We start from the raw sequence: 27,941 nt of genomic DNA on the forward strand, positions 1-27,941 counted from the left end.
TGAGCTAATTATTGCTGAGTTGTCTCAGATAGACACTTGCACCTTTCCAAGAACCTGTGATAGGGCCCATTATGGGGATACAAGCAGCCAGCAGACAGGCCACAGGTAATACCCTGGAAACTTTTGCAKTCCTATTATTGTATACAGAACATTATTCCTTTTTCCTATACCAAATAATGTATAGATGTTATAAAGTTATATATAAAATTTTAATGACATCTACTTAACCTTTCACTGTAATTATCAGTCAGACAATCATTTCTCAAATTAAGGATGGTACATGACTGACACTAAGTATCTTCTTGTCACTCCAAACTAGTATGTCCATGAGTGTTAATATGAGATGAGAAGATGTGCCACTCCCAAACTGAGGCTTCAGTTCTGACTAAAATCCTTGAAATGTTTCCATTATTTCTCTGAAAACAGTATCAGAAAAATTATTATTATGTACTTACATATTGCTTAACACATTGCCTGCTCCTGCAGCCTGCGGGGCAGGGCCCTTGGCCAGGCACGGAGTCAGGCTGGTCTCCCCGCCACTGAGCTGGCCAGGGCAGAGCCATCGAGAAGGGGGAGGTGCACAGTGACACGCTAGAAAGCCACTTTTGTGCTGAACTGGGAGAGCAGTTGTTGCTGCTCTTCACGGGCTCCGMTAACGATGCCTCTCCAGCCCAGCTCTGCCGGGACGTGGCTGCGCGCCGTCCTTCTAGCAGGCGTCGTGGTCCTGCTCGTGTCCCTCATCGTTGCTATCATCTTGGGTGCTTCTGCTCTGACTGGGGGAAAGCAGGAGAGCAGTCCAAAAATGCTGAAATGGAAGGACAGAGGGACCACCAGGAACCTCCAAGAAGTCATCCTGGGAAGGTGCTACAGCTATGTTACAGCACACCATCCTGAGCTTCGGTGAGTAACCACCTCTGTCACACATAATGTGGTATAATTCAAGTGAACAGAAAAGAGGCAGCTTTCGTCTCCACTGAACCATGTCTCCAGGTTTGCAGTGGCATAGAGAAATCAGGGGAAAAAGGTTGCAGTAAAGCAAAATGCACAAACTCAGACTGCAACTGGCTATGCCTGAGCGCTTTCTTAAGGAAACTGCCTGCAGAATGAATGTAGGCAGTGTAGTGCCAGTCAAAAGTCACCCATAAATACTAGTTGCAACTTCATAAAAAGTAGCTAAAACATAAGCTGGATTCTAACAGGTTTGGATATGCAGAGGTGAAAGCAATTCACTGTAAATCCAGGCTGTGAAAAATTCTGTAGCGTAACACTGTATTCACATAACCAAAATGTTACACAGAAAAGGAGAAGGTTAAGCACAGAGTTAGCAGATGGGTAAGTGTGTTAGAAAAGYGTTGGGAAATATACTGGGATAATGCAAAACAGATGTTATTAACACATGGGTAAGACTTCTTGTGTGCCTTGCCAGCAAGCACAGACCTCTCACGGGGGAACACAGGTGGCTTACAGTGTCAGCATGAGCCATCCCAGGCAAAATGTCTCCACTCAGCCTGCCGACGTGTGTAGCGCCGCGATGCAGAGCAGGCCACGGCTCTTACCCTGCAGCAGGTGGTTCCTCAGGCTCAGGTCTGCAACAGCGTATTAGGGCCGAGAACAGATGTGCAGGTGGTTCAGTCCAGCGGGGAAAGGCTGAGTACTGAATAAGGAGAACCARGGGTCCCCCTGCAGGCAATGGGGACATCCAACACCTGGGGCTGGATCCAGCACAAATCCTTGAGCCCACACCGATCCACCAGTGCTACGCAGAGAAGGGACTGTGCACAGTGTTGGAAGGAAGGGGCGAGAGGAGGGGGACCAGGCAGAAACGAGCAAAGACCTCCCCTGCGGTAGCAGCCAACCGYTAGAGAAGCACAGGCATAAAAGGGTGGACAAAAAGAGATTGTGAACCTGAAAGAAAAGTAGGTGCTAAACTACTAACATAGACTTCATATGTGTAATTCTTGTCGCTGGTGTCCTTCAGCTCAGCAAACTGGCTTGTCTAAGGTGAAGCTCCACGTGCAGCTCTCCTGGCCCATGTAGCAGCTCTCTGCCACAAAGCCGTGATCAGAGCAGCTCTCTTTCCCTTCTCTCCAGTTCATCCTCAAAAGCTTTTCTCCTCTGAAAACCTGGAAAATTCCTCCTGGAGAGCCAGGGAAAGGAGTAGGGAGGGTACGGGCTGCCGTGTCACCACCCACTCTGCTTTGTGTCCTGAATAATGGTCGTCATCTGCTGGAGATAACTATTGCCTTGAGCTGAGCCCGAGGCAAGGCGGGGGCTCGCCTCRCAGCTTGCCCCAGTAATACTGCATTCCTGGCCTTTAACTTAAAAAGCTAATTGCCGCTTCACATTTTCATGACATTAAGCTGAAAACAAAGCTTAAATATAAACATAGTTTGCTTGGATTTTGACTTCTTTTGGCCTGTTTCCAGAGCAAAGAATCCTGTATGAAAAAGCTGATTTGCGCTATTTGAASAGAAATGGACACAAGAAATGTCATGGCCTGATCCCACAGAGATTTAAGTACACATTTTACTTTAAACACCTAAGTGGTTCCAGTTAAGAGGGCTACTTTTATGGGTAAATTAAAAACCTCCTGAAGCTTTTGCAAAATAATGTACATACTTCTAAAAGTGTACTACTGAATAAGAATCCATTCAATATCTAAATCTGAAATTATTTGGGAAACCTGATAGCCTTCATTACTTATGCTCATTTTGTTTCATTCAAACTGCAGTGCTGAAGATATAAAATATCACTTTTGTATAAACATGGTTCTAGCCAGCTTCACACATGTTTTCATTCACAATACAGTCTGAATCTGAACCACAAACATGGCTGGGAATAATTTGCTTAAAAATGCTTTCAAGGATAGTTTTTAAAAACTCACAAACCCATGGTCATAAGTTTTCTAAAATGGCTGTTTTTACAAGGCATAACATTTTGTGCTCTTCTGAATCCAACATTTAATAGCTTCAGGAGGACTGCGGGCTCTTTCTTTCTTTTAGCTTAAATTACTTTTCTATAGTAGCACTTTTTTTTCCTTTTTCTCTCTCTCTCTCTCTCTCTCTCTTTTTTTTTACCCATTGAAAAAAACATGTGAATTGCATGTGAGAGAGACATCACTGAAAAAGGAAAAATGTTCATTTGTGTACACCTGAAATGTTCAGGAGGTTCCTGAACAGAAAAAGTAAAACATGGGTTCTGCCTTTTCTAGGAATCTAATTTTAGATTCATCTTTTCCTATCCTACCAAGATCAGGGTAGCATGCAGTGTAACCAACCACTTTTATCACTGTCACTTTCTGATTATAAAGCCAGTGCCTTTGGGCCACATCACAGATCCMTGTCTTTCATCCTATGTTCCTTTATCATTAACGTAGGCCTTATATCTCACATTCCATGAGATCTTTGGGTACTTAATCAAACAAAAGGAATAGGAAAATGGAACTGAAGAAACTCAGTCAGGCTTATAAGCTGATCATGCTGTGTCTTATACTCAGCTAGGCCTTTTGTTGTCATGACTCCTACTAGGAGAACTTCACCGCTTTGGCTGTAATTCTTCTAATTTTCCCATAAATTTATTTTTAGTCTGCTTATGCCCTTTTAATCTCACACGAACATGTGCATTTGTTTAAAAAGTTCTGCTTTTGGTAAACTCATGTACATTTTCTCTTATTTTTACTTACCATCATATCTGTAAAGGTTTGCTCTAAAATATTGGATATAACTTAGTTTACACCAATAGAACTCCAGTTGTCTTGGGCATTTTCCTTCCTTCTGCTTTTACCACATATGCTTATTGATTGCCGTTCTACAGTTAGAATAATCCAGATCTGCTATCCTTCACCACAAGCATACATAGTCTGTATATTTTTTTTCTCTTTTGATTACCCTTTTGTTATCCTTTGAGTCTAACTCAAACACTTCTGCTTATCTTGACTTTCATGGTTTCCTGGCTAAGCCATCACTTCCTACTTTCATAATGTTCAAAAGCAGTAGCTCAACTAATACAAAAGTACTTTTTGGTTTCACATCTCTGCATTTGCTGCAAATGCTCAMAATGTTGGCATTAAGCCTCAGTGTAACTGCTCTCATCATCCTACAACTTTGATTCAGAGATTAATGTATGCCTGAAGGGACCTCGGTCAGTCTTTTGGTCTTAATCTCCCCCCTAGTCAAAACATAGCTCACTGCTTTTACTTCAGTTAGCATCTAGAACAATTCCAAATATTACAGTAACTTTGTGCTGACAATCATTTCCTTAACTTGTGCATCTCTCTTCCATGTGTGTTTTCATGTTTAACAGCAGTACTATAGTCCTGTTATTGTATAATTTGATACTTGTAATATTTTAAATGTGGCCCTGCTGCAAGCATTGTTTAAAGCATGCTGTGTATTAATTTCCCTCTCCTTTAAAGCATGGTGTGTATTAATTTCCCTCTCCTTTAATAATATACGTACATGTCTATGTACATAAAATATTGTAAGGGTATGTGAGTTATATGTGCTCACTTTTTAACTGTAGAATAAAACATTTTACAGATAATATCATTATCTGTATTTTACAAATGTAGAAACAAAGGCACAGTTTCCACAACTAGAATAGACATAACATTTGACACAATTCCATCAGAGGAGGTCCCATCAGAGGACCTGAAATGCAATTTTTAAAATATTCCTAGCGATAAATTACAACAGGTTGGTTTTTTTAAGGTACACARTCATTATCTACTGGTAATCTAAAAAAGTATTTTGCATCAGACCATTCAAATATTTAAAATGTGCTTAGCACTGGCTGTCCAATCAGAAATTTTCCTTAGCATTTGCACCTCTTTGAAAGTCACTTAAACACTACATTTTCCTTATTGCAAATACAGATTCTGATAAACTATACAAAATACAATTTTTCTCTCTTTAACTATGCCTARTAACAAGCTAGTGTGATGTTATTATCTTGTATTACGATTAATTTTTTAAAATATATATGCTTATAAGCAGCTTTGACAGTCTCTATTTCTCTGCTTGATTAGRAGAGGAGATACAATCATTCAGTTTGCTTTTGTGTTGAACCWGTTTTGCTGTCCAACCTGATCTACRTTTATATTTTAATAAAAGAAGCTATAAGAATCTCACTTAATGAAAAAACTCCCCACAAAAACCCTGAAGTGCCCTCCCCACTTCTTCATTGGGCACATTTTGCAATGTAATAAGACAGGGCATGGAATGAGCAAGAACTACAAGATTTGGTTGCATTCATGAATATGCATATTAAAAAGTTTTTATACAAAACTCACTGAAATCTATGCTCCATCTTTGATAAYATTTTCARGTTTTTGATATCGGCAATATATTCGTTACAGTAGTTAGTAAGTGTGATCATTACTACATTTTGGACTGCTGTATTTCGAAATTAAAACAGATGACTGGATGTGAAGCAAAAGGTGGATCGGTGAAGGTGGATCGGTGACTTATATTAATAGGAATTTCTAACATTCCCAGGCTTCATGGATGGATTTAACAGGGGCCAGGAGTCTGCAGTCCCACTAAGCACTGCTGTAAGTCATGTGACAGTGCCATTGACATGCTGGTGCACACCTTCAACGTTATGTCTGCAGTAACGCTAGAAGATACCTGACACATGAGCAGAGCTCTGTACGTAGTATGCAATGAGCATGCTCTGTTCATACTCCATCTGTTCCAAATCGAAATGTGGGTCAGAATCCAAGACCCATAAGGCCACCGGAAAGACTGTTGCAGACTGCAGTGGAGTTTTGTAAACATCTTATGGGTAATCCAATTTTATCCCTCAGTTTGCTTGTTCTCCAAAATCATCAAAATTTCAGTACCTTATTGCAGTTGCTTACTAAAGAATAATTCACTACTGTTATATACAGTACTTACTTCTAATAATTTTAACTGGCTGTGTGAAATACGGCCCTTAGTATTATTTCTGTTGCTGTTTAGATTACTCTCATCTGTCATATACTCCTGGATAGAGACTACATGGTGCTTAAGAATAATTTGCACACATATACTTTCTTCAGTTATTCTTTCTGTGTAGAACTCTCTCTGTGCCAAAGTTTAGGAGAAACAGGCAGTGAAGGCCAAATGCCTCTAATAATGGTTTTCTAGGAAAAAATGCTGATGGTATAGTAGCAGGCTTTAGGGGTATTTTCCTTCCCTGCACATAGAGTTGCACAGCAACATAATCCCGTTAAAGATTAGTATTACTTCCTTTCAGCTTCCTTAGAAATCATGGACTGCTGCCAGAAGACAAAGACAAAGCAATAGTTTATCACAGCTCAGAAGTGTTTTGAGTATTAACAAAAGAATATTAATATTTTTTTAATTATTAACAAAAGATGCAAGTTCTTCATTCTCTAGTCTTGCAAAATTCCCAAACCTATCAACAATAGCCATCGATATGTGCTGTACTTTTGTCTGGAAAAGAGACACCAACACTTGAAGGATTTGACTTTTAAGTTACTTTATGTCCTCTTTCCCAGTAATACAGACTCCCTCTTGTGGCTAACTGAACACTTGACACCACATTAGTTTTCATGCAATACAAATTTAAATGCACATTAATTTAACCCTGGTATAATCAAAATGGTTTTAGAACACCTTACTCAAATCCTGCCATGACTTTATCTTAAGAAACATTATCTATATGGTGGTCATAGTCCCTRAGCCCTGAAACACAAACAGTGCTTCTTCATTAGTCTAAACATTTGCAGTTCAAAAGATTTTTCATTCTCAGATGAAGACTACTCCTACCCTACTCAGATCTGTCCTTATTTCTCGCTGATCCACTCAAAATAAGCCACACTTGCAAGGACCTACGATTTAAAAATGGCTGAGTTTAAGTCAGCTTATTTTCTGCCTGGCATCTGCCAATGAGACAGCAACAAGCACAGAGACAAGTAGCCAGTTTAGTAAAATATGTGAATCTATAGGCCCAACAATCTTACTGTGTTTGATTAAGCAGTGCAAAAACCCTGTGATAAAGATTTTCAAGAAAAAAAAAAACAATTCAGTAGAACTTCAATAAATTTTTCATGCAATGTTGTGGATATACAATATAGATTTCCCCCTTAAATGTAATTAGACCAAATAACGTTGCTTTTGAAGGCAATGGCAAATTCCCATTATAAAAAATTTAACAGTCTATAGTTCTATTAAGTTTAGTAAAAACTGGTGCACAATCAGGAGAGCTTTCTGTTCTGACTGCATGATTTTGAATGCATTTTTGCCTTTTYGTTCCATTGCAGTCTCTGGAGATGGTGCTACATTTTGGGGGAAAAAAAAGAAAAAAAGAATGGCACCATGATTCTGTGAGATACTATTGTATTTGCAGTATAATTTATTCTAGAAAGAAATTTGTTTTTTGGTGTGTGCCTACTTTTGCATTCTGCCTTCATGCTATGCAAAGCATTTTTAATTAAGTCTCTTTGCATTTGTTCACTGCTTATTAACTCTTTCACATCAAGCATGCCATGTCATAACAGCCATGATTTGATTCAGTATTGCAGAAAAGCTAATTCTGCAGTTAGTTCAATGGCATATTATTTAAATGGAATTGACTTAGTTTTATTTTATATGATCATGGCATCATACTCAAACATTACTGACGTTTGATTTTTTAAGAACATAAGCCCTATATAAGAAAAGCTTTTGACCAAACCACAGTCATTTAAAGAGTATCATGTTACTACCTAGTACTGCACACCATTAGAATGTATTGAAGACTTCTAAAGTGTCTCAACTTAGTATACATAGAACTACAAAGGATTTAATTTTCCTTTTTACTTTGAAAAAAAAACATACTTTTTTTAAAAAATAAATGTTTACAGTGACGACTTTTAGTTCTAGAGCAAACTAGCGGGAACAAATGGCTTTATTTGCACGATCTATTTAACACTTTAATGACCTGGATGATGGGGCAGAACACACCCCCAGTAAGTCAAGACAGTTCCCTGATTCAAGGGTGGCATGTGTCAGCAGGACCAGCACAGGTCAGCAGATTGGAGATTTAGTAGAACTGTCAGTGAGCTCTTTGGTAATACCTGATGATATCTTTCTCCCACTTGATGGCAGTATTCACTTTACATTTAACTCCTCACACAAACTTGGTAAATTGACTGCAGGAACACTAACTTCATCAGCTTGGGTTGGACTCTGCAACTACTCCAAATAACTTCTCCAAACTGGCAGTGAGACATGGTAAATCTTGAAGCAGGGAAGGGGTAGCAGAAGGAAAAACAAAAATACATAGGGAAAAAAGGTAGCAAAAAGATTCTGGGTTACAGCAGGCTACCTTTCAATACAAGCATAAAAATAAGTTTCAGTGCTTGATTTCTGACAACATAAAGACATAGCTACTCAAAAGGTCAAATGAAAATATAAATAGAAACAAATACAAGTACAAATAGCACTGCCGTCTACACCTGCAGCAATTCACCTGAAAGAGCCAGATAATCTGATACATAGCATAGATGAGTCTGTTAAAAACAGAAGTATTGCTACAACATTCAGATCCTTTGATATGCGATCTTGTTCTAAAACACATGCTCTTTGATCTTTAACAGATTAAGGTAATGGCTTAGACCCCCTAGCAGACTGTGAATTGTTCTGATGTATTTGAGGAGCTCCGATATAATTCTAAAACTTGTCACTAACTATTCAAAGAGTTGTTGGCAAGGAGTCACAGGTCAAAGCCACAGGTCAAAGTCGTTTGGACTGCAGCTTTCCAGATGAAAGCCAGAGTCTCCACAGAGGAGCTTTCCACATTTCGACTGCTGACAGTCTGGCCTGTGAGTCTTAATCCCTAAAGAGGCCAACTATGTAACAGGTCCTTCAGTTCTAGGGGTTACTCACAGCTCCAGCTTCAGAGCCTCACCACAGACACTGCAATTAAAATCTCAGTTTGGCTTGAAGAGATTGTCATGTTTTAGAAAGAAAATCTCAGGAACTTGGAAAAGTCACTATTGAATATGGGGGAAACCATGTCTCACTAGAGAAGTTTCTCCTCCCTGCTGGAGTAGTTTGAACTATCTGATCAGATCTGACTGAGTTTTCCAGAACAAAGACAGAAGACCATTTTCATCTGTAAATTTAAATTTAAAATGGGTCTCCTACTTTAAGCATGTCCCTCTTTTTCAGTAAAAAACTAGAGGCAACATATACCCAGGAAGCAATGCCCTTCATAAAATGTTCTTAGCATCTAACTGATGCTAGGTGAGTGCTGAATTGAAAACAACACTGTTTTCGSAGTATCTGAACCACCAGGGATGAAATCCATGCTTGATATTATACCAGTTAAATCAATTTCAATTGTGAATGCAATTGCCTTGTCATGTCTGGTTAAAGAAAAAATAAAATTACAAATTAAAGAAAAAAATATATTAATAGTGATTTCCCAGATATCTCAGTGCTAACTCATTTCTTTAAGTGAAAGGATACTCTCTCAAGGTTAGCCAGACCAATGTACTGATATGCAAGAGATAATGATGCAGAAGCTGTCCATTTTTCTAATACACATATTAAAGTTTGGCTCTAGAGTAGCTGCTAATGGAAAAATTCTTGGCCTCAGTTTCTATTTGATAGATTATTGTGATATTCATTTAAAAAGGCAAATGGACAGAAATACTTAAATTCATGGGAAAATGTAGCTTAAACCCAAAYGTAAGGACAAACTTAGGATATGCTGTGCAGTATATGTAATATTTGCATTTAATAAGGAAAYATAGTTTTAATGTTTCTCGATTTGTATCCCAGCCATTATTTGATGCTATACTCAGTGCAGTATACATGGGCTCTCTTTCCAAAAGGGCATAAGGCCTGGTCCTGCAATCCTCACTTTCTGCTGAGAAAGGGTTAGAGATTCAAACCCTAATTTTACAGCAAGTTTCACAATGTATCATTTAAGAGTATTAGTTATTATTTCACATTTACCAGCATTTCCAAAATTTCATTTGTTGAAACGGTATCTGAAAAAACAAAACATAAAATTTGTGTACACTTAAGTCTTAATAAATTTGCCTTAAACATTTCAGATTCTGTAGCAGAAAAAAAAGGCATTAAATATTTCATCATATGCAAAGTTAGCCTTCAAGAAAGAATTCTATTATGCAAATATAAATAGAGATATCACATCTGCTTGAAGCAGAATTAGCATACAAATCAAAACATAACAAACAAAAAACAGAGAAAAATTGGATACCAGTCCCACAGCAGGCCAGTACATAAGTATGTTCACCATGGACTCTGGTATCTGAATTAGCTGAAKTTAACTGACCAGTAGACTAGTAATCTCTCTCTCTCTCTCTCTCCCCCTTTTTTCTTCTATAAACAAAACAAATTAAATTAAATGAACCCATTCTATATCCGAGAACTTTCCAAGAATTTCACTAACATGAAAGATTTCAGATTCAATGGATTGGGATTTTTCTGATAAAAATATATCTTAGAAGTTTCCTAAACAACCCCAAATACAGTAGCTTTTAACTGTATGATGTTTTCTTATGCTCCATTTGAAAATGGAGCTATCAACTACTTTTGCGCCAGTTCCRCATGGTGCAAGAAGTCCTTAAAGGTATCCTGATAAATTTTGGCATGTCAAGTCTGAAAACATGCTCACCTTTTTGCTCGACTAGATGAGTCTACTAAAAACTACTAACCCTCCCTGCAAACCATGTTTGAGAGTTATCAGAAGCTCAAAGAGAGATGACAGAAACTTTGGATGGGTGTTCACCTCAAACAGCCCGCGCTGTAGAGTTGGGGCAGGATGGACACCAGGCTGAGCAGAAAGCTGGAGGTCAGATTAGTAAAACTGCTTTGCCATAGAGCAAGGTAAAGCTACTTTTCCAACAGGCTTCATGTGAGTTACTCCTCTTTGTGGCTCAAAGTAGCCATTAAAAAAGCAGTTTATTTCTTGGACATTTTTTGGCAAGGAAGGTGTGCTTGTTTCAACCTGGAAGTATTTTTTTCTAGAAGTTTTAGCATAGTAACTGCCAATAAAACTCTTGTATTGTTTTCAGGAAGCCCTGAGCTACAGCATGTCTCTGTCCTTACTTTCACTGAATGTTGGTTAAACATTGTACACCAGACAAACATTTTCTTCCTGTGCTAGAAAAAGGGGCAGGTGTAACTTTGTAATGTCAACCTCAACAGTGAGCCTAGAAAGATTTCCTRTCCTCCTGGAGTTGGGATTAACAAATCCTAAAGATTTCTCGCGGTTTATTTTTTGTATATCAACTAAAATACAATTCTGTGCAACTGGTAAGCTCTTGAGATGTAAGGCACAACCTGCAATTCATATCAGAGAAATAGCCTGGCAACAGCAAATCAATGAATTGTTTTTACTGCTGTAAAAACATGAATGTTAATAGGTAAGGATAGTAAAAATGAAATATTGTTTAGCTTCTGCATGTATTTTTTACCTTGAAGATSTGTATTTTGTTTTCTAAAATAATGCTGGAGTGAATTAGTTTCTGTAAAAGTTCATCTTGATACCTTAGCTTTCTTCTGTGTGGTGCAAATAAAAATAACCTACAGATTACCAGTTATGGAAGAACTTCTCCCCCATTCAAAAGCTAAGCTCTACCATACAAAATTTTTCTCAGCTCTGTTAGGATTGTGGATAAACCCTGTTCTCTCTGATATAAGTGACATCTACGTACATCATCTGGCACTGAGCTCGGTGTTTTAAAATGCTAGTAAACTGATGCTTTGAATTCATGACTAAGCAAGATGTCTTAGCAGGATCATGAATCATACTAATGGTTTTTACTTCATGCTTCTCACAGTCATGACCATGGTACAGTAGCAGAAGTGCTTTGTACTGTATTTACTATTTGTAATCTCTCTTTGTATTGGGAATAAATTTTTTAAAAGGTTTTCTTAGGATTTCTTGGAAAATATTTTGTCTTCTGAGACCAAGCTTACAGGACTTTGCAATATGATAGGATAAATGACCAGGTAGCCAACTATTAACTGTGGCTGTTATCACTGTTATATATAAGAGATTTCAGGAGTAACTTGCTAGGAGGACAAATTACTTGCCAAATTAGAAATTGTGAACTATAAAAATGCCTTTGAGATGTACCAGTGCTTACCGCTAACTCCTGCAAATTTTCTTTTATGATGTGGTTGGCTATGCAATGCCAAGGGGACAGCTGCCTAGTCTGTAATGTCACCCCTTAATGAGTATAAGCCATCTCTTCTGGCTGATTCAGTGTGGTCATGTTATAATCCTATGTCACACTGAGAGGAATTTTCAACTACTCAGCCGCTAAATGAAGTACCAAAGTTAGGAAGCTGGTCTCTATGGGATTCTTACACAGTTTGCAACCAGGGACAAACTTCTCCAGAAGAAAATTTAATAYGCCCAAGTTAAATTCTGCTCTGATTTATCCTCTAGGAAAACCAACTTATTGAGTAAATAAAGGTCCAAGAGATACTAGTTTACTTGCATAGTAAAACATGTGACTGCTTCCTGACACAACGATGCAACAGCACAGCAATGACTGTGCTTTCTAGGAGCATTTGCAGTTTGTCTTACTATTTTTATAGTAACTATAATTGAAAGTGCTTTTGGATTCCTGGATAAAAACAATAGCCTAGTGAAAAATCATCACTGTTACTAGTATTTACTTATCCGAAGTTAGTTTAGTGTGTACAAACAAGAGGTGTAATCTCTACTATGGCTGGAGCTGTCTCTGTAACAGACTGGTGTGGTCCAAAATGAAATTTGGCATGTAATCCAGGGTKGCCAGAGAACCTCCACTTACCTTATCCCTTCCCTCCAGGGTCTGTCTGCATTTCAGACAGCACTATACAGTGGCAATACCCAAACAAGTTTTAAATCAGTAAAATCAGACTGTAGGAGCACAGCTAGACTCAGTAGCATAATGAGTTTTGCTGCTGAAGGAATGAGGCCAGGATGTATCTGCCATAGACCCTTCACAGAGAGTCAGGAGGAGTGGGGAAGCTGGGGTACAAACCTGCTGTGGAAAGACCAAGGGCACCAACACCTCCCATGTTCCTCTGCCCCTTCCTCAGCTGTATTCATGGGCTCTGGCATAAGTAAGTTGGCAATGCGGCCTACTGGCCGTTGTGAGAATGCAGTTAGCATCAGTTAGGAGAAGTTAATAGAAGAAGACTGAAGAGAGAAATTGTAACCCATGACAATAAGAGTACTAAAACTCTGGAGCAAAAAAGTAGCCAGTTGTATCATAAGAGGTGTTGTTAAGAYCTTAGGGCAGAGGAATTGTGGCCAATCATGAAGTGAGAATTGTTGTAGTGTGTGGAAAGGAGGAGTATGTCATAAAATAAAAGTTACTGTTGTAATCAAAAGTAGCCAAATAAGGAAAAGCATACATGCTAATTAGTTTGAACCAAATAACCGATATCACATGCAACACTAAGTTAGAATTGTAACTGCATAAATAAAGGCGGAAGGAAGGAATGCCAGGACACCTTGGTATGGATTGCCTCATCCTTCCTGACATGGTACTGGCCCAAGCCCCATCTAGTGTGTTTGATAGAGACATTTCCTCTGTTATGTCATGCTGTCAGGTGCTGTAGCTCCCTTCAGGACACAGCCAAGTAGAGAGTGACCTTCTCTTTGTGTGATGTTTCTTTACCATAAGGTTTAGGAATGGAAGGAAGATAGTTAACATCCAGATACATCCCAGCACAGTCAGAAAATGGCCAGGAGCTGAGAAGTAGTTCCAGATACCATAGTTTAGACAAAGCCTATATAATATGAAGAACTCAATTCAGTATTTCCCCTTTGCCCTCCTGATGCTCAAACGGATACTAAATAGAAATCATAATCAATTTAAGTAATAGGAATTAGATCATAAATCTGTGGTGAGGACTAAGAGCATTGCAGAATGCTTTGAAATCCTAAATGAATTGTTGTTGTTTTTCTTAATACTTTCAAGRTTATTTTTAAGACTTATCACACTCCACATCCTACATGCTACCTGGGTACCACTTGGTAACAAAGCCTGTAGCTGTGTGTCTGCTATATAGTAATTGATMAGTGTTATTTTTATAATGCTATAAGGGCATTAATTTCTTCACAAAAGGCAAAACTAATTCTTCAAAGAGCTTTTAGTGGGAACACATTGGGAGATGATTACAGATAGTGAAGAAAAAAAAAGGACGAGTCAAAGATGGTCAGAATGACTCTATTCAGGCATGCAGACTGCAGGACAATGCAATCAACATTTTAAAATTTGCATAAAAATAAGGAAAAGAGAGATGCAGAATTGTGAGTAGTAACATCTCTGTTATACTGCTATTGAGATGCAACAAGAGAGACAGGCTTTCAAAATGGGCCTGAAATTACAGGAATATGAGAAGGGAAGTGCACCTGYGGGAGACAGCCTTGAAAACACATACAAGGCAGACAATAACTACAAATTATCTTAATGTAACATTTTCATTCATTACTTCAAATACAAGAAAGCAGATTGCCTGAGCAGTCCTAGGCTTTTTATGGTAGAGTTTCAGAAAGGAAGCATGCCGTTATTTCAGTGCAGGCACAGCAATATGATCTCTTGCCAGCAGAGTGCAACAAATTTCATTTTGATAGTACAAAAGGAGCCCTCTGCTCTGTCAGCAGAGATGTGTTTTATTTCCAAGGCTGTTGACTGAGCTGATGAAGCAACATCTTAAGAAACAAATGGAGATTGAGGTGATATGGTTCAGTTGAGCATGCACCAGYTACCCCAGTGTAATTTTAGGAGGATTCCTCTGATTCACACCAGTGAAAGCAAAAGCCCAGAATSTGTAAAACAGTGGAAGACCAGGTAGAGACTGAAGATGAAGTACCTGATTAGGATCTCAAATATACCCTTGCAAATCAGCAGTAACTCCAGTAAAGTCCATAGATGCAAACTAATGCATAATGAAAATTAATATGAAGTACAAAATACAAGATTTCTACTTTTGTGTTAGATAAAAGTATGGCTATTATATTATTTCGGTATGGTTGTATGCTCCATGGGGAGATTCACTGATGTATTTTTGGATAACTATATCTCAGCAAGCAGTGCTTCATCCATACTTGTAAAATGTACAAGCTATATTCTGCCACATTTGCTTCTCATGAGTTAATATGAATAATCAAGAAATTTGATCTTCTCATTATGTCGTGTCAGCAAATCTCTTTTAAGGGACATAAACATAAAGTGCACTCAGGTATTACAATAATCATCMCTGTAAAATGCAAGAGAGAGAGAGAGGTTTTAGAACTGCTCATTCCTCAGTTTATACTCAATTTGCCGAAGATAGTCAGCTTTTTTGATGGATGAATTATTTTAGTGCCTGAGCGTAGTTAGAACTCCCTTAAAATGTAATACACAGTGTTTGAACATGACAGAAGGCAATTCTTTCACAGTCATAAATACTCATAAATACTAATTAACTATGTTTTAATCTTTTGGCAGAGATAAAGATTGTCTAAAAATATGGGAATCATTAAAGCATGCATTCATTTACAAGAATCCCTGCAATATTACAGCAGAAGATTATCAGCCTTTAATGGAGCTAGCAAGTCAACCTATACCCTGCAACAAGGTAATGGTTATAATGAGTGGTGGGCTATACAGGTAGAATTGTTGTGGGACAACCTGTCTGTACTCTGCTACAATGATGGATCTTTTCCATAATTACTGTGAGTGTCTCTAAGTCGACAAGGCAGATATTTTGTGCTTGGGCTTACTGCAATTGTTCTGCTGTTATCACCTTTGGAACTAAGTAAACCTGTTCGCTATCTATCACCAAGAAACATCCGTGCACAAGGCTTTGCTTCAAAGGGCAATACTGGGGTCATCCTGATGAAGTTACGGGGATGTCCCTGYTCCCTAAGCATACACCTCACTGAATGGAATATGCAAGCGTGCAGTTAGGAGGGCACTGCTTCTAAAAAGTTACTCTTCCATGCATAGTTCAAAAGCACCCAATAAATTAGTAGTATATATACTATGAGAACTGATCAGAACTTTTCTTTCAAAACGCTTTGCAGGCTGAAYATGTCCATTTCCACAAAAATAACCATCCAGAAAGTTTTTGGAAATGGGAGCTGGAATGGGCTGAAGGAATAGAAACTAACCTGCTAGCGCAAACTTGCARCACTTCAATAAAAACTGTAACTCCTTCATTATCATGATTTTTTTTTTAATGAAAACTTCCTGACCAGCTCTAGTGTCAGTGTCATTTATTCCACAATGTTCCTTATTTCACAGTCACTGTTTTGGAGCAAGACAAATGATCTCGTTCATCGTTATACAAAGTCCAATCACAATTTCCTTACCCTGGAGGATACCTTGTTGGGCTTTATGGCTGACAGGATTTCATGGTGTGGAGACCCCTCTGCCCCAGGTAATAAAACCTATTTTTTACATTACAAATATCAACGTCAATATTCCAGATTATTCTTTTCCTCATCTATATCTAGACTAAAACACAGTCCTTCTTAAAATATTCTCTTGTAATTTATTTTAAAACCTCAACCATTTCTGTCCCATATTATGAAAGACTAAGGAAGAGTTCTCATGTTGATTCAAAAAATAGTACTTTCTGACTGCTAGYAAACATCAAACTGGTCCTTCAACTAATGGTCACATCTATGCTGCTTACCTAGGTCACTCAGTTCCTTCCAGTGATTTGTCCTTTGGGACAAATTAGAATTGAAGAATCCCCTTCAGGAACATCCCAAGTTTTGGCCACTTCAAGTGACTGGAACGGTGTATAGGTGCCTTGGGATTATTGCTACCCATGTTACTTCTGAATTGGTGTTTAAGGCTCAGCAAAGTTCTAAAGTAGGCTGGAGTTACTAAAAATGTTGGGCAAAGCTTAGTTTTTCAACATGATCAGACAGCATTTGTCCAACCTGTTTTTCACATTTCAAACTGTGTTTCCCATACTCAGTTTACTGCGAATTATTTGCATACAGGTCCTGCAACTGTCTGAAATATGTATGAGCAAACGGGCAGACCTCCAAACACATGCAAATTAACTTTCCTCTTATAATTCTTCCTCATATGGCCTTCTTGCTTTGACAGGTGCAAATCTTTTTGCCATTGTTAAATAGCTCTCAAAGTCACATTAACATGTTAACAATATTCCCTCTAAACTTAGTTATTTTATATATTTATTTCTTTTCAGGAATCAACTACGAATCTTGTCCAAAACGGAGCGAATGTGAGAGCAACCCTAGCTCTGTATTCTGGAAAATGGCATCCAAGATGGTAAGATCTAAACTAAACTAAACTAGCTACTCTGAGAATGCTGAAAGACACTACATCTTGACACTGTTAAAATCACGGGCTGACATACAGGGATCAACATTTCATCTACAATGTGGAAATCTAGAGAAAAAAATGGGTCTCATTAAGGTTTGTTTTCTGTATTGGGTGGATTGGTTAGGAATCACAGGCTTTGATCATGTTATCAAATTTATACATTGCAAATTCTTCCATCCCTTGAAGCCATGTTAACTGTGAATAAAAATGCTCAAGTCTTCTGCCACAGACCCATCTACAGGCAGGGTGTCAATAAAAGTTTGATACTTGTATAGCCAATGTCCATTTTTATGTCATGACTGACTTCATGCTTAGAAAATATTTCAGGTAAAGTATTTATGCTTTTAAAAAGGTAAAAAATGGATTCATAACCAAATCTATTTTGTCATAGTCATTATATACAAGCTTATTTGAAACTATGAAGAGTTCTGCAGTGTTTGACAAGTCACCAGAGAAGTCATATCCCTCTTGAATAATATAAAAAAATCTGAGTTTGAAGATTTTGACTTAAAATCTGGAATAGTAATAATTAGCATGAGTTTCAGCCCTAGCTGTTAAAATAGTGGATTTGGAAATTTGTATTCCCAAGGTCCCATATTTATGTACAATATTTAATGTCAAAACAGTTTAGTCATTCTTATTTATGGACAGACTATATGTCAGTGTCTAGAAAACACTTGGCAGACAGCTGGAGCTTTACAAATAATACTTACAATAGCAATAATCACCACATTAGTCTAATCACAGAATCGAAATTCCTAAAAAGAAATACATTTTGGYATGTTAATATGAAGAGCAGCTCACACATTGCCACAGAATTTTGCCAAAATTATGAGAATCTCCCTGCACCTTGCCAACATAAACCTGAAAAGGACATCTTCCTAGCATGCTGATCCTGCCTTATTTAGGCACCCATCTGAACACATGTCAGCCCTGATCACATGAATGAGATGCTGCTGCTGAGAGTTAAGTATATAGCCTGGCTTTGTTGAATCAGTGCTTTACAAAATGCTCATTTAACATGTATCTGCCAGAACTACTCTCCTGTATTTGTTTAATTTTACATGTCTCAGAAGATTTCACCTTTGATATRACTATTAATAGATGCCTCTCCGGATGGAAATCAAGCGTCTATATATTCTTCAGCTATCATTTACAGAAAAAAGAAGATTTCTCACACAAAAAAGAGAGTAAACTAGTGTACATAAAATGTTTGAGCCTATGTTYGAACCACACTGTTTATACATAAGCRCGCTCGGAGGATTTGATAAGTACAGTTATCTGTGTTAAGCTGTTTAAAAAGTCTTTCTCTTACCAATGGCTTATATATCTAGAGTATTGTAGGTACTCTATGTTGTAACCTTAGTAGTCTTAAAATATTTGGGCACGAGTTTTAAAGAATAAACGAGCAATGATTACATGATCCAGTAATTTAAAAATCAAATCAAACAAAACTTGGTGATGAGTTTTACTAGAACTGCTGGAGAGAAAAATCCTAAACCACAAAAGAATACAGAGCATGACTCACAAGGTAACAAATATGCAATCATTCCCACCTTAAACCTGYGGCATCTCTGTTCTGACTTGTTCTCACAGTGTGAGTTAAAGTAGCCTGAGGACTATTCCAAGTTACTGAGTGAGCTAACAGCCCCATCACACAGCTGTAGCCAGCAGAGCTCTGGAAAGTTGCATCCTCCTGTAAATACTGAAGATAATAGTGACAGCAGAATTGCCATAGCAGTCCCATGCAATCTCAGACTGCCAATTTGTAGCTATTTAATGCAAGTTTATGACAGTTTTGCCATAATCTTTAGAAGCTTTTATTTTCACTGGCATCTTCAGGTAAAAATATTGGCCAGATCCTCTACTTGCATAAATCAGCTCTGATGACATYAAAGCAGTTACAGTAATTTCCACTAGACAAGAACCTGATGTGACACTGCATGTAATGTTAGAATACGATGTCTGTTTGTTCTGTTCAGTTTGCAGAAGCAGCATGTGGTGTGGTTCAAGTGATGCTCAACGGATCAATAGAAACCGGAGCTTTTAGAAGCAGCAGGTATTTTTTCAGCATGCCATCATGCCTGTTTCTCTGTGACTATTTGTTTGGGGCCTGCATGCTGGTGAATGGGTCTCTGCCAATGARTCCTGGTACAGACTGGTTTCTGGTAAATTCATATATGCATCTAAACCCTTAGCTGTTGCAGAGCTGATTCATTTAGCAGTATTCTATACAGCAACCTCATTTTAAATTCTTCTAAAGGTATGATCTCCAATATGCTATTAYTGCATAAAGTAACTCTGGTATTACAATTAGTCTAGATCTATATAGTATGTTATACCCACATGAATGACACATTTCTAACTACTCACTGAGCTGGCTTGATTTTTCCCCTCCGGACTATGCTTCCTTGGATTACCTGAGAGGACATTGAAAATATTTGATAATACTGAAAAAGGAAGAATGTGCTGGTCAGCAAAATGGCCATGTTCMTTCCCTTTGTAACAAACCAAATCAATAACCCATAAACTAGACAAGAGAAAAGACACTAAAGATTAAAAATATGTCATCTTGTTTTAGTTTGCAGACAGCTTCAAAAGTTCTCATGRAAGTGAAATAAGAATGAGGAGAAAATTTTTACCACAAGATCATTAAATATTCTATGAAAATCCAGTGGCAAGATAAAATGCTCTTTCATTGAGAATAATAGCAGCACTAATAAAAAAGCAGTAGTACCTGGGGAAGATACTTTGTACATCTCAYTTAGATATCTAAATACATCTTGCTKTTTCATCTTCAATTCTTACAGCATTTTTGGAAGTATTGAAATCTCTAACTTAAATCCAGATAAGGTCTCTGCAGTACAGATTTGGCTTATGCATGACATTGGTGGACCTCAAAGGTAAGATATGCTAGCACAAAATGAATAACAGTGCTCTGTGTCTAGAATGAAGACAGTGYAGTTCAGTTCTGGAAAATGGCAGTCTAATAGTGATGCTGTCCTAACTCATCAAACATTCTCTAYATTTGCTTTCCTAAACTGTTTAGTGGAAAGAATAACATGTTTCTCTATTATTTTCTTTAATATTTTTTCATAAGTATTCCTGAACAGTTATGGCTAAGACAGAATGACATTCCTTGCATTCAATAAGCCRCACGACCTTTAAATTCCATATTACTCTTCCAGTTCCACTGAACTCTATAGAGTCTTATTATGGGTGCATCACTTAAGTCATAGAACAGGCTAAGTTTGCAAGGATAAACAGTTGGAGAATATCTTTTTTACCTGGGAACAACATAAGTATGCTGAGCAGGTAACCAGCAGGCTAAAAACCATTTTTGCTAAAGTCATTTTTAATAATAAATATATGTAGTTCAAATACTTATTGTGACCAGACACTGACCTCAAATGACATCCAGTGTTGCAACCCCTCTCCTAACATAAGCCCTAAAATCAAAGAGGCCATCTTTGCCACAGAAGCCAATATATCTATCACAGGCATACCTCTGTCATGTTGTCAGCATGCTGGACATATTTCTTCTGGTCTACTGCATAGGAGTTAGATAAAGAAAACGACACTGGAAAATATGTATATATCTTAGTCCTCCCACTATGGCTCTTGATGCTTTATTCCATAATTTCTCAGCATCAGAAAAAACTTCCCGTTCCTCCTTCTCAACTGCTCCAACAACCTGGTGTCCTGTCAGCCTTCTCTACCCATCTTTCTCCTGAGCTAAGTACTCCTTCACAACAGTTTCYGTATTTTCTACTTAATTTCAAGGAGAATGAGAGGGTAGCTCCAATAATATTTATTCCTTTTATCCTCTGATTTTTGTCTCATATTGAGTCACTAATAACATCCATAAGTCTTGTCAACAACAAAAATTTAGATCTGTTTTCCTGTAATTCTRTATGTTAGAAACAGTCCTGGACTTGCCCCGTATTTGCGTCCCACACTCAGGTCTAGGAGCWGATTTTTATTTTGGTATCCCAAGGCAAAAAGTCTTTTGCACCATCTGTGTATCCATCCATTTGTCAATCCTTTCAGTACAACTATTAGACCCCTTGAGCTATTTCAGGCAAATTCAGCATAGAGATAAAGATCTCAAGRGTATTACAGTCCTCCATATTTCAAGAAAACCATTAGCTGGATAGAAGAGAAATACCCAATTAGAGTTCCAACCCATGGAAAAGTACTTGAAGCAGCCCCTTATCAAGAGTAGTAGCAGCCAGCAGACTGAATTGAGCAGGTAGGAGATTCTCATATCCTGCTTCCTCATGTGTTTCCTTTCTGTTTCCTCGTATTCTACCTGGGATATGAGTGCTGATTTTCATGATTTGGCCCTTTCTGATCACACAGAGGACTTGATCCTGCTGTCTTTTCACAGATCTGAATGAGCCTTATATTGTGCTCCTATGGACAGATGGCACTAGAAGCTCCAGAGCAGTTCTAGAGCACATAGAACTTGTGAATGGAAAGGAGTTATTTCATAGGTATTTTCATGCACAAAGATTTTTTGCAAGATACACAACAGAGTATCATGCAGTTTCCATCAGTAAAGGACAAGTAGTAGCCAAAGCTCCCAAACCAAAATGCTAGCACACTAGCAAATAAAAACAGCATCTAATCTTCAAGAATCTTACCTGAAATAAAGTATGAAGTGACATAGGGTAGAAATGWGTTTTCTTGTACACACATGGAACACAAGTAACAAAAGACCTCTCTCTCCAGTGAGTCCTGCTCAGGTCATTCCATAAAGAGGTTAAAAGGCGTCTTGGAAGAGCGAAACTTCAAGATCACCTGTGAAGAAAATCATAGGTAATTATATGCTCTGGATTAGTGGCAGCTTGCTAGCATAAATCTAACATTGCATCTCCATGTAAATGGGAACTTACAATTGTGATATGGTTTTCTGGGGTGCTATATTGTGGCTTCCTGGATAACAGTCAACTAGAACAAACTCCCCTCTTGCTTCCATTACATCTGCAGTGAAGTTGTTTGCCTCCTTCTAGCTCTTCTCAGGAGCTTACCTTTGTGCTGCAAAACTCCTGTTGGCTGGATCTGGGGCTTGCTTTCTTCCCTGCACTCCTAAAGGTCAACTCCATCGAACATGTTCAGCTGCTTTCAGGGAAGCAGCAATCCATYCTCCTTCAACAGGTTTTATCTGACCAAGTTTTCACCTATGGCAATTCAAACTAATAGGCAGCTTTCCTCCCTGTTGCATGCAGGTAATGCATTATGGCAAGGATGGTCCTAACTTCATTTGCTATTGCTTAGGCTTCCTATCTATTCACCTGCTTTGTCAGAGAGCCAAGCATGAGAAATGACAAGTATTATTAGTTRCTGTAATCCACCATTACCTGTTAAGAACAGCTTTTCAGGTGAAGAACACATACTCTGATAAGAACATTTCCAGACTAAACAAACATTTCAATAAACTGCTGAGTTTCATTATATTAGTTTTAAGTAAGGGAAAGTTGGTCTGCAAAGGAGACATTTGCCTTACAAAGCCAGGACATGCATCTGTAATGAAAGGCAAATTATTTCAGGCTAAGTTTGTCCCATGGCTTTGTATGGGGGCCAAGAGAGGAMGCGAAAATCTGTAATAATTTAGATTCCCTCACGGCTCAAGACAGGGAGATACCCGTAACATATCATGAAGAATGTATCCACAAACACTTTTTGCTATGCCTCGATTGGTTCTTAAGGCAGAATRACTAATTGGACTTTCTGTCAAAGTTCAATTGATACATAGATTAACAACTATGTAGAACAATATGGATAGTTAATTATACTATTTTATGTACAGAGAAATAAGAAAATCATTAACTTATTGTATAGTAACACTCTTCAGGATAGACCTGAGAAGTTTATTTCATTCCACTGAAGTCAGTGCAAACAGAACTACATGGGTCTGTGTTGGCAGAACAACTGGCTTTTTATTCTATACAGCAATTGATGCTGATCGCCACCTCTTGCTTTTGTCAGTGTCAACAGTGTCTTCCAGAGGTAACTCAAATGTTGACACACTGGATGCATTTCCAGGAAAAAAATCTAAACTTAYATGACATTTTTAGCAGCAGCTTTACATTGTAACAGTAAGGGTTACCAACTGAACTTTCAGCATGGCAGTAACTCTACAGTCAATGCAAGGTATCTTATTTCTTTTTCATAATTATTTCTGCTTCTACAGTGTAGCTGACAYGCTGTATGTTCACACATTCCTTTACTCTGGAGTCACTTGCTATGTACCCAACCCATACAAACACCAAAGTTATCTTTCTGCAGCATGGCCTAAAAAAAGTTATCCAGCTACTTGATGAGCACAGATATAACATGCACTTTTGATTTTTGCATTTAGTAACTGTGATGTTATTGTTGTACATGCAAAATGACTTCTATTTGTCTGGGTTTTTTTGTCTTATCACAGGCCAGTTCAGCTCCTTCAATGTGTAAATAATCCTGACCATGCAGACTGCAGACTTTGCAGCAGCAATGTGGAAACTCCATGAAACAGTGCTCTACACTATTTAAGACATTCTTTAATTGTATGTGAAACTGAGAGAGAAGATGTGCCTACATAGCTTAGAGTGATAAATAGCACTATGGTGTGTACAGAGTCAATAAGCAGAAATCCTTGCTGTTGATATTGACAGCCAAGTAACAGGTGATATTTTAGGTGCAATTACTGTACACATGCACACAAACAAGCACATGTATTATTTTAGAAAGGCCGGGGGTCAATATCTGAGGACAGATGTTTAGTTCTAGTTTGTTCTCTTTTGCACAGCTCCTGTTGTGCACAGAGAAAGGAATTAGAACAGGGATTCCTGGGGCATGCATAGAGAAGAGACTTTCCAGTGAAGACAAAGCTTGCCAGGGTCAGCTTTCTGCTTCCTTTTCTCAAAAAACTGGAAGAAAAATGACTGGAGCATGCTGCACTCTTGCAGTTCCCAAGTGGAATATCCCCTAGAAGGCAATATCATCCAGTGGTGCATATTATAAATTCACATGAGCTACTTTAATTTAKATAGGTCAGGAGAGTGAATGAGGAAGACCTGAAGTTTCTCCTCTTCTACTCCTCCCATGAGTCAAGCAGATCCAAACACAGTTCTGACCTTTTCTCCTAGGGACTCCAGCAACTCTGAGAGGCAAAGYAAACAGTGGAAAAGACAGAGCTGTCCTTACCTTTTAATGAGCATCACAGAAAGTGGCTAGTTGGGAAATAGCTGAGCCAAGCCAAGGCAAAGACCAGAATCTGCTCAGAGCACTGCCAGCATCTGTAAGAACACATTGAGTGTGTAGCTGSGGAGAGAAAATAGTAAGACTGACTCAGACATTTCAATTAAAATTCTACTCAGTACAGTTCTGGGAACACAGCTGCAGTTCGGATTACATTTTATTCTTAATATAGCAGTAAGTGTAAGCCTTCCAACATTCATAAATGGCCCCTTAAGCCACAGTTTGGCCATCCAAGAGAGAAACATCAGAAGGTTGCCAAAATAAGGAGTCTCTCTTGACTTGAGTTTTTTAGGCRAAAGGTGATGACTTGCAGTATGTAATTCACAAGCATGGACATGTTGTAATACAGTGAAATAGTAKGTTTCATTGATTTTCTTTGGTTTCTATTTTGCAGTTCTCATATGCTCATTCAAGAACAGTGTTTATAAGAAAATAAAGATCTGAGGCTAGCTTCTGGCCTCACCTRTAGTACGTATATGCAGTGCCATTGACATCAAGAGAAAAGGCTTTTCTCTGGTTATAGTCCTAGATGTTGCAATGCCAGGATAACCAGCAATTTGCCAATTCATTAAGTAGACAGAAATTTTCGTGATCCAACAGGCAGAATGCTACAGTGCTAAATATTTTAGTGACTACACAGCATCTGAAGGATCCTTATGGTGCTATGTAAGCCAGTATAATTTAGAGCATCTCTAGATAAATCTTTACCCTGTAATACATGGGCCTGCACTGAGCATACCCTGACACACCCAAGGCCTTGTCCCTAATGTTTACATTAAGGGAAATGTATTTTTATTTGCACTCTGTTGTGTAACTGCTTASGTGTAACAACTCAGACACATACCAAAACTTTTAAGTAGGTTATTTCTGACAATAGGTYAAGGATTTGTCTTAACACTCACTTTGGTACCTATTATGCCATAATAYAAAATGTTGACTGTAAAATTGAGATCCRTAATAAAATTGGTGATAGCGAACRTTAAYAATGCAGTTTCACATTCTGGTTAATTTCAGACTGCATATGAAAATAAGCAACTTATTTTTAAAAGGGGAGATATTCACATGAATTAAAGCAGTCAGAAATAAATGGAATAATTTTACAAGCATTTCCACAGAAAAACCTTACTTGAACTGTGAGAATAAGAACTAACTCAGCAAAGCAAGGAACTTCATATTTTGTTTTGTCCTTCTTCCTCCTCAAGTATAAAATATTCCTCAAAGTATTTTAAACTTTTTTTTCTTCTGTTTGAAACTACTCCTATGTGTTAGTGAGAGCCTATGGCCCTGCCATCTCCATGGGAGATGATTTGGCTACTTCRCCTGTATTGAGGCATTTGTGCACACTACCCAAAGGCCTCTCCCAAACAGACTTATTTTGTCCTTGAGCTGTAGACCTCAGTACACTTAAGTATTCACAAGAGCATTCTTACTATGACTAAACGCACAGATGAAACTCTCTAGGATGTATGATCCTACTGGGGCATATGTGGYACTAATTACAATGTTTTAAGTTCACCATCTCTCTTCTCTCTCCCTCCACCCCTAACCAGAATTTCAGCCTCTGTATTGAAAAGAAACATTTGAACATCTGCCCCCTCACTGCCTTGGCAGAGAAGTCAGGCAGTGAGTGATCAAGCTATGGCAATCTCAGCTACTTTCACAGCTTCCCCAGATAGTCCTTGAATTGGGTTGTCTGAGGGGTGCAAGGATGTAAGAAGGCTTACAATATTCACTGGCAGAAGTATGTTTTGCCTATAAGCTGACTCCGGGGATGGGACCAGAGAATCAGGGAATGAGGCTGGAAGCACAGGGTCAGYAGACAATTCTCTCTCTCAACTGGAGCTGGTCTTCCGAATTGAGTGGGAGGTTCTCCYATACCTCCTGGCTGTCTGAAAGCAGTTTGTTCCCTCCAGGCATGACTGAAGAACAGAAGGAGACACTTGTCAAGTTGGGAGAAGGGCATGATGTTCTGCAAGAAAGGATGATYAGAAGAATAATTTGAGATTGTCTGTCAGTTTGATAAAATTACAATGAACTTTTTTAGTACAAACTTGTTAAATTCTCAGAAAGAGAAATCTAATTTCTATGACTATTAGCTAGATATCTCTCAGGAGCCAGAAATGCACAGAAATAATAGCTCATAATTTCACTCAAAACATGCAGCTCAACACATACTCACTCAGGAAAGCACAGAAAGGGCACWGTGCATATCCTCCCAGACAATTTTGCTGCTCTACTCTCCATCTTCTGCAGGCATGGTATTTTCTTGTAGGTGGGTAAAAACAAAACCCTGTATTCATATCCTGAACACAAACATTCAGACATATATGCTGTTCTTAATCATATTGGTTAAGAAAGATTACTGTTCTTATCAGTGATTATATAATAAAAATTTAAAAAGTAAATTTATGTTTTTGAAAACTACTGTGCATCAATAATATTGACCACTGTGCTTGAGCAAATGATGACTTTGTAACAGGGGTGGTTGACATTGTGCTAGCAAAGAGTWTTTCTTTTAAAGAATGTAAAATGAAACACTTTCACGGGGAGACTTGGCATGAAAACAAAATTAACTTTAGGGAAATAATTTAGCATGTGATTGTTTTTTCCTGATTATTCCGCTTCTAAAAAGAGACTGTAAATTTTGTAGCTGTGCAGGTAGGGGGCATAGGGTGGGRGGTGGCAGTGCAGAACAGTAATGGCTCATTTGCTTCTTCCTCTCCCCTCATTAGGACTTTCGCAAAGCGAGAAGAGTCAGCCCACCTATACTGTGGCTATGTCCAGCTCTCCATATGGYTCAGYCACTTTCTCTGATACCACTTACAARGTCACTGAAGCCTCRCAGAGCCTAGTGTGGGCTACAAAGTATGACAGGACTCAAGGACTATGGTCAYGCTAGTAAATTAAACAGGGCAAGCATAGAGACTCAAGGACCAGTGTACATGGACCAGGCTGTTTAAATACTAGTAAAATGACTTTTCCTCACTGCAACAAGACAATATCTTAGCATAATTCAGATGACAGAATTAGCTAGGGACTATCTCCCATAGGCAGKATGGACAAGACCAACCTGTCTTAAGAAAGGAAGAAGAGAGTTTAGTTGAATGGACACAAGCAATGCTGTGCTGCTAGCCCTTAAGGATGGACAGTTAACATTGGTTTCCTTTATTTATTCGTTCAGACATAGTGTAGATGTGCACTTGGGCCACTATTACACACTGCAGTCTGTGTTGCTCTTGTACACACCTAGYAGAACAGGARTGAGCTAATTTCCTACAAGCAAGGRGAGGCTTTTTTATTATCCATGATCACACATTTGAAATGTCATGCAGAGACTGCCTACTAGACAAATATGCCTAAATAGACATAAACCTAAATAGAA

General features: G+C 38.3%; 1 protein-coding gene across 1 annotated transcript; it reads left to right on the forward strand.

Annotated features, from left to right (window-relative positions):
* Positions 1-650: 650 nt before the first annotated feature.
* Positions 651-25,509, forward strand: LOC146596234 (ADP-ribosyl cyclase/cyclic ADP-ribose hydrolase 1-like). The gene is made up of 8 exons (XM_085304282.1): positions 651-900; positions 15,458-15,587; positions 16,256-16,391; positions 17,178-17,260; positions 19,297-19,373; positions 20,125-20,217; positions 22,049-22,135; positions 23,748-25,509. Exons 1-8 carry the CDS (start codon positions 659-661, stop codon positions 23,827-23,829), a joined length of 930 nt encoding a protein of 309 aa, XP_085160408.1. The 5' UTR covers positions 651-658; the 3' UTR covers positions 23,830-25,509.
* Positions 25,510-27,941: the final 2,432 nt, after the last annotated feature.

The sequence above is a fragment of the Rhea americana genome, unplaced genomic scaffold (assembly GCF_003343005.1).
Source record: "Rhea americana isolate MKP2758 unplaced genomic scaffold, rheAme1 scaffold_205, whole genome shotgun sequence".
Taxonomy (NCBI): Eukaryota; Metazoa; Chordata; class Aves; order Rheiformes; family Rheidae; genus Rhea; species Rhea americana.

Coding starts and splice junctions, on each gene's coding strand:
- LOC146596234 (XM_085304282.1), top strand. CDS start 659: ATGCCTCTCCAGCCCAGCTCTGCCGGGACGTGGCTGCGCGCCGTCCTT. Junction 901..15,457: donor GCACACCATCCTGAGCTTCG/GTGAGTAACCAC, acceptor ATCTTTTGGCAG/AGATAAAGATTGTCTAAAAA. Junction 19,374..20,124: donor GGAGCTTTTAGAAGCAGCAG/GTATTTTTTCAG, acceptor CAATTCTTACAG/CATTTTTGGAAGTATTGAAA.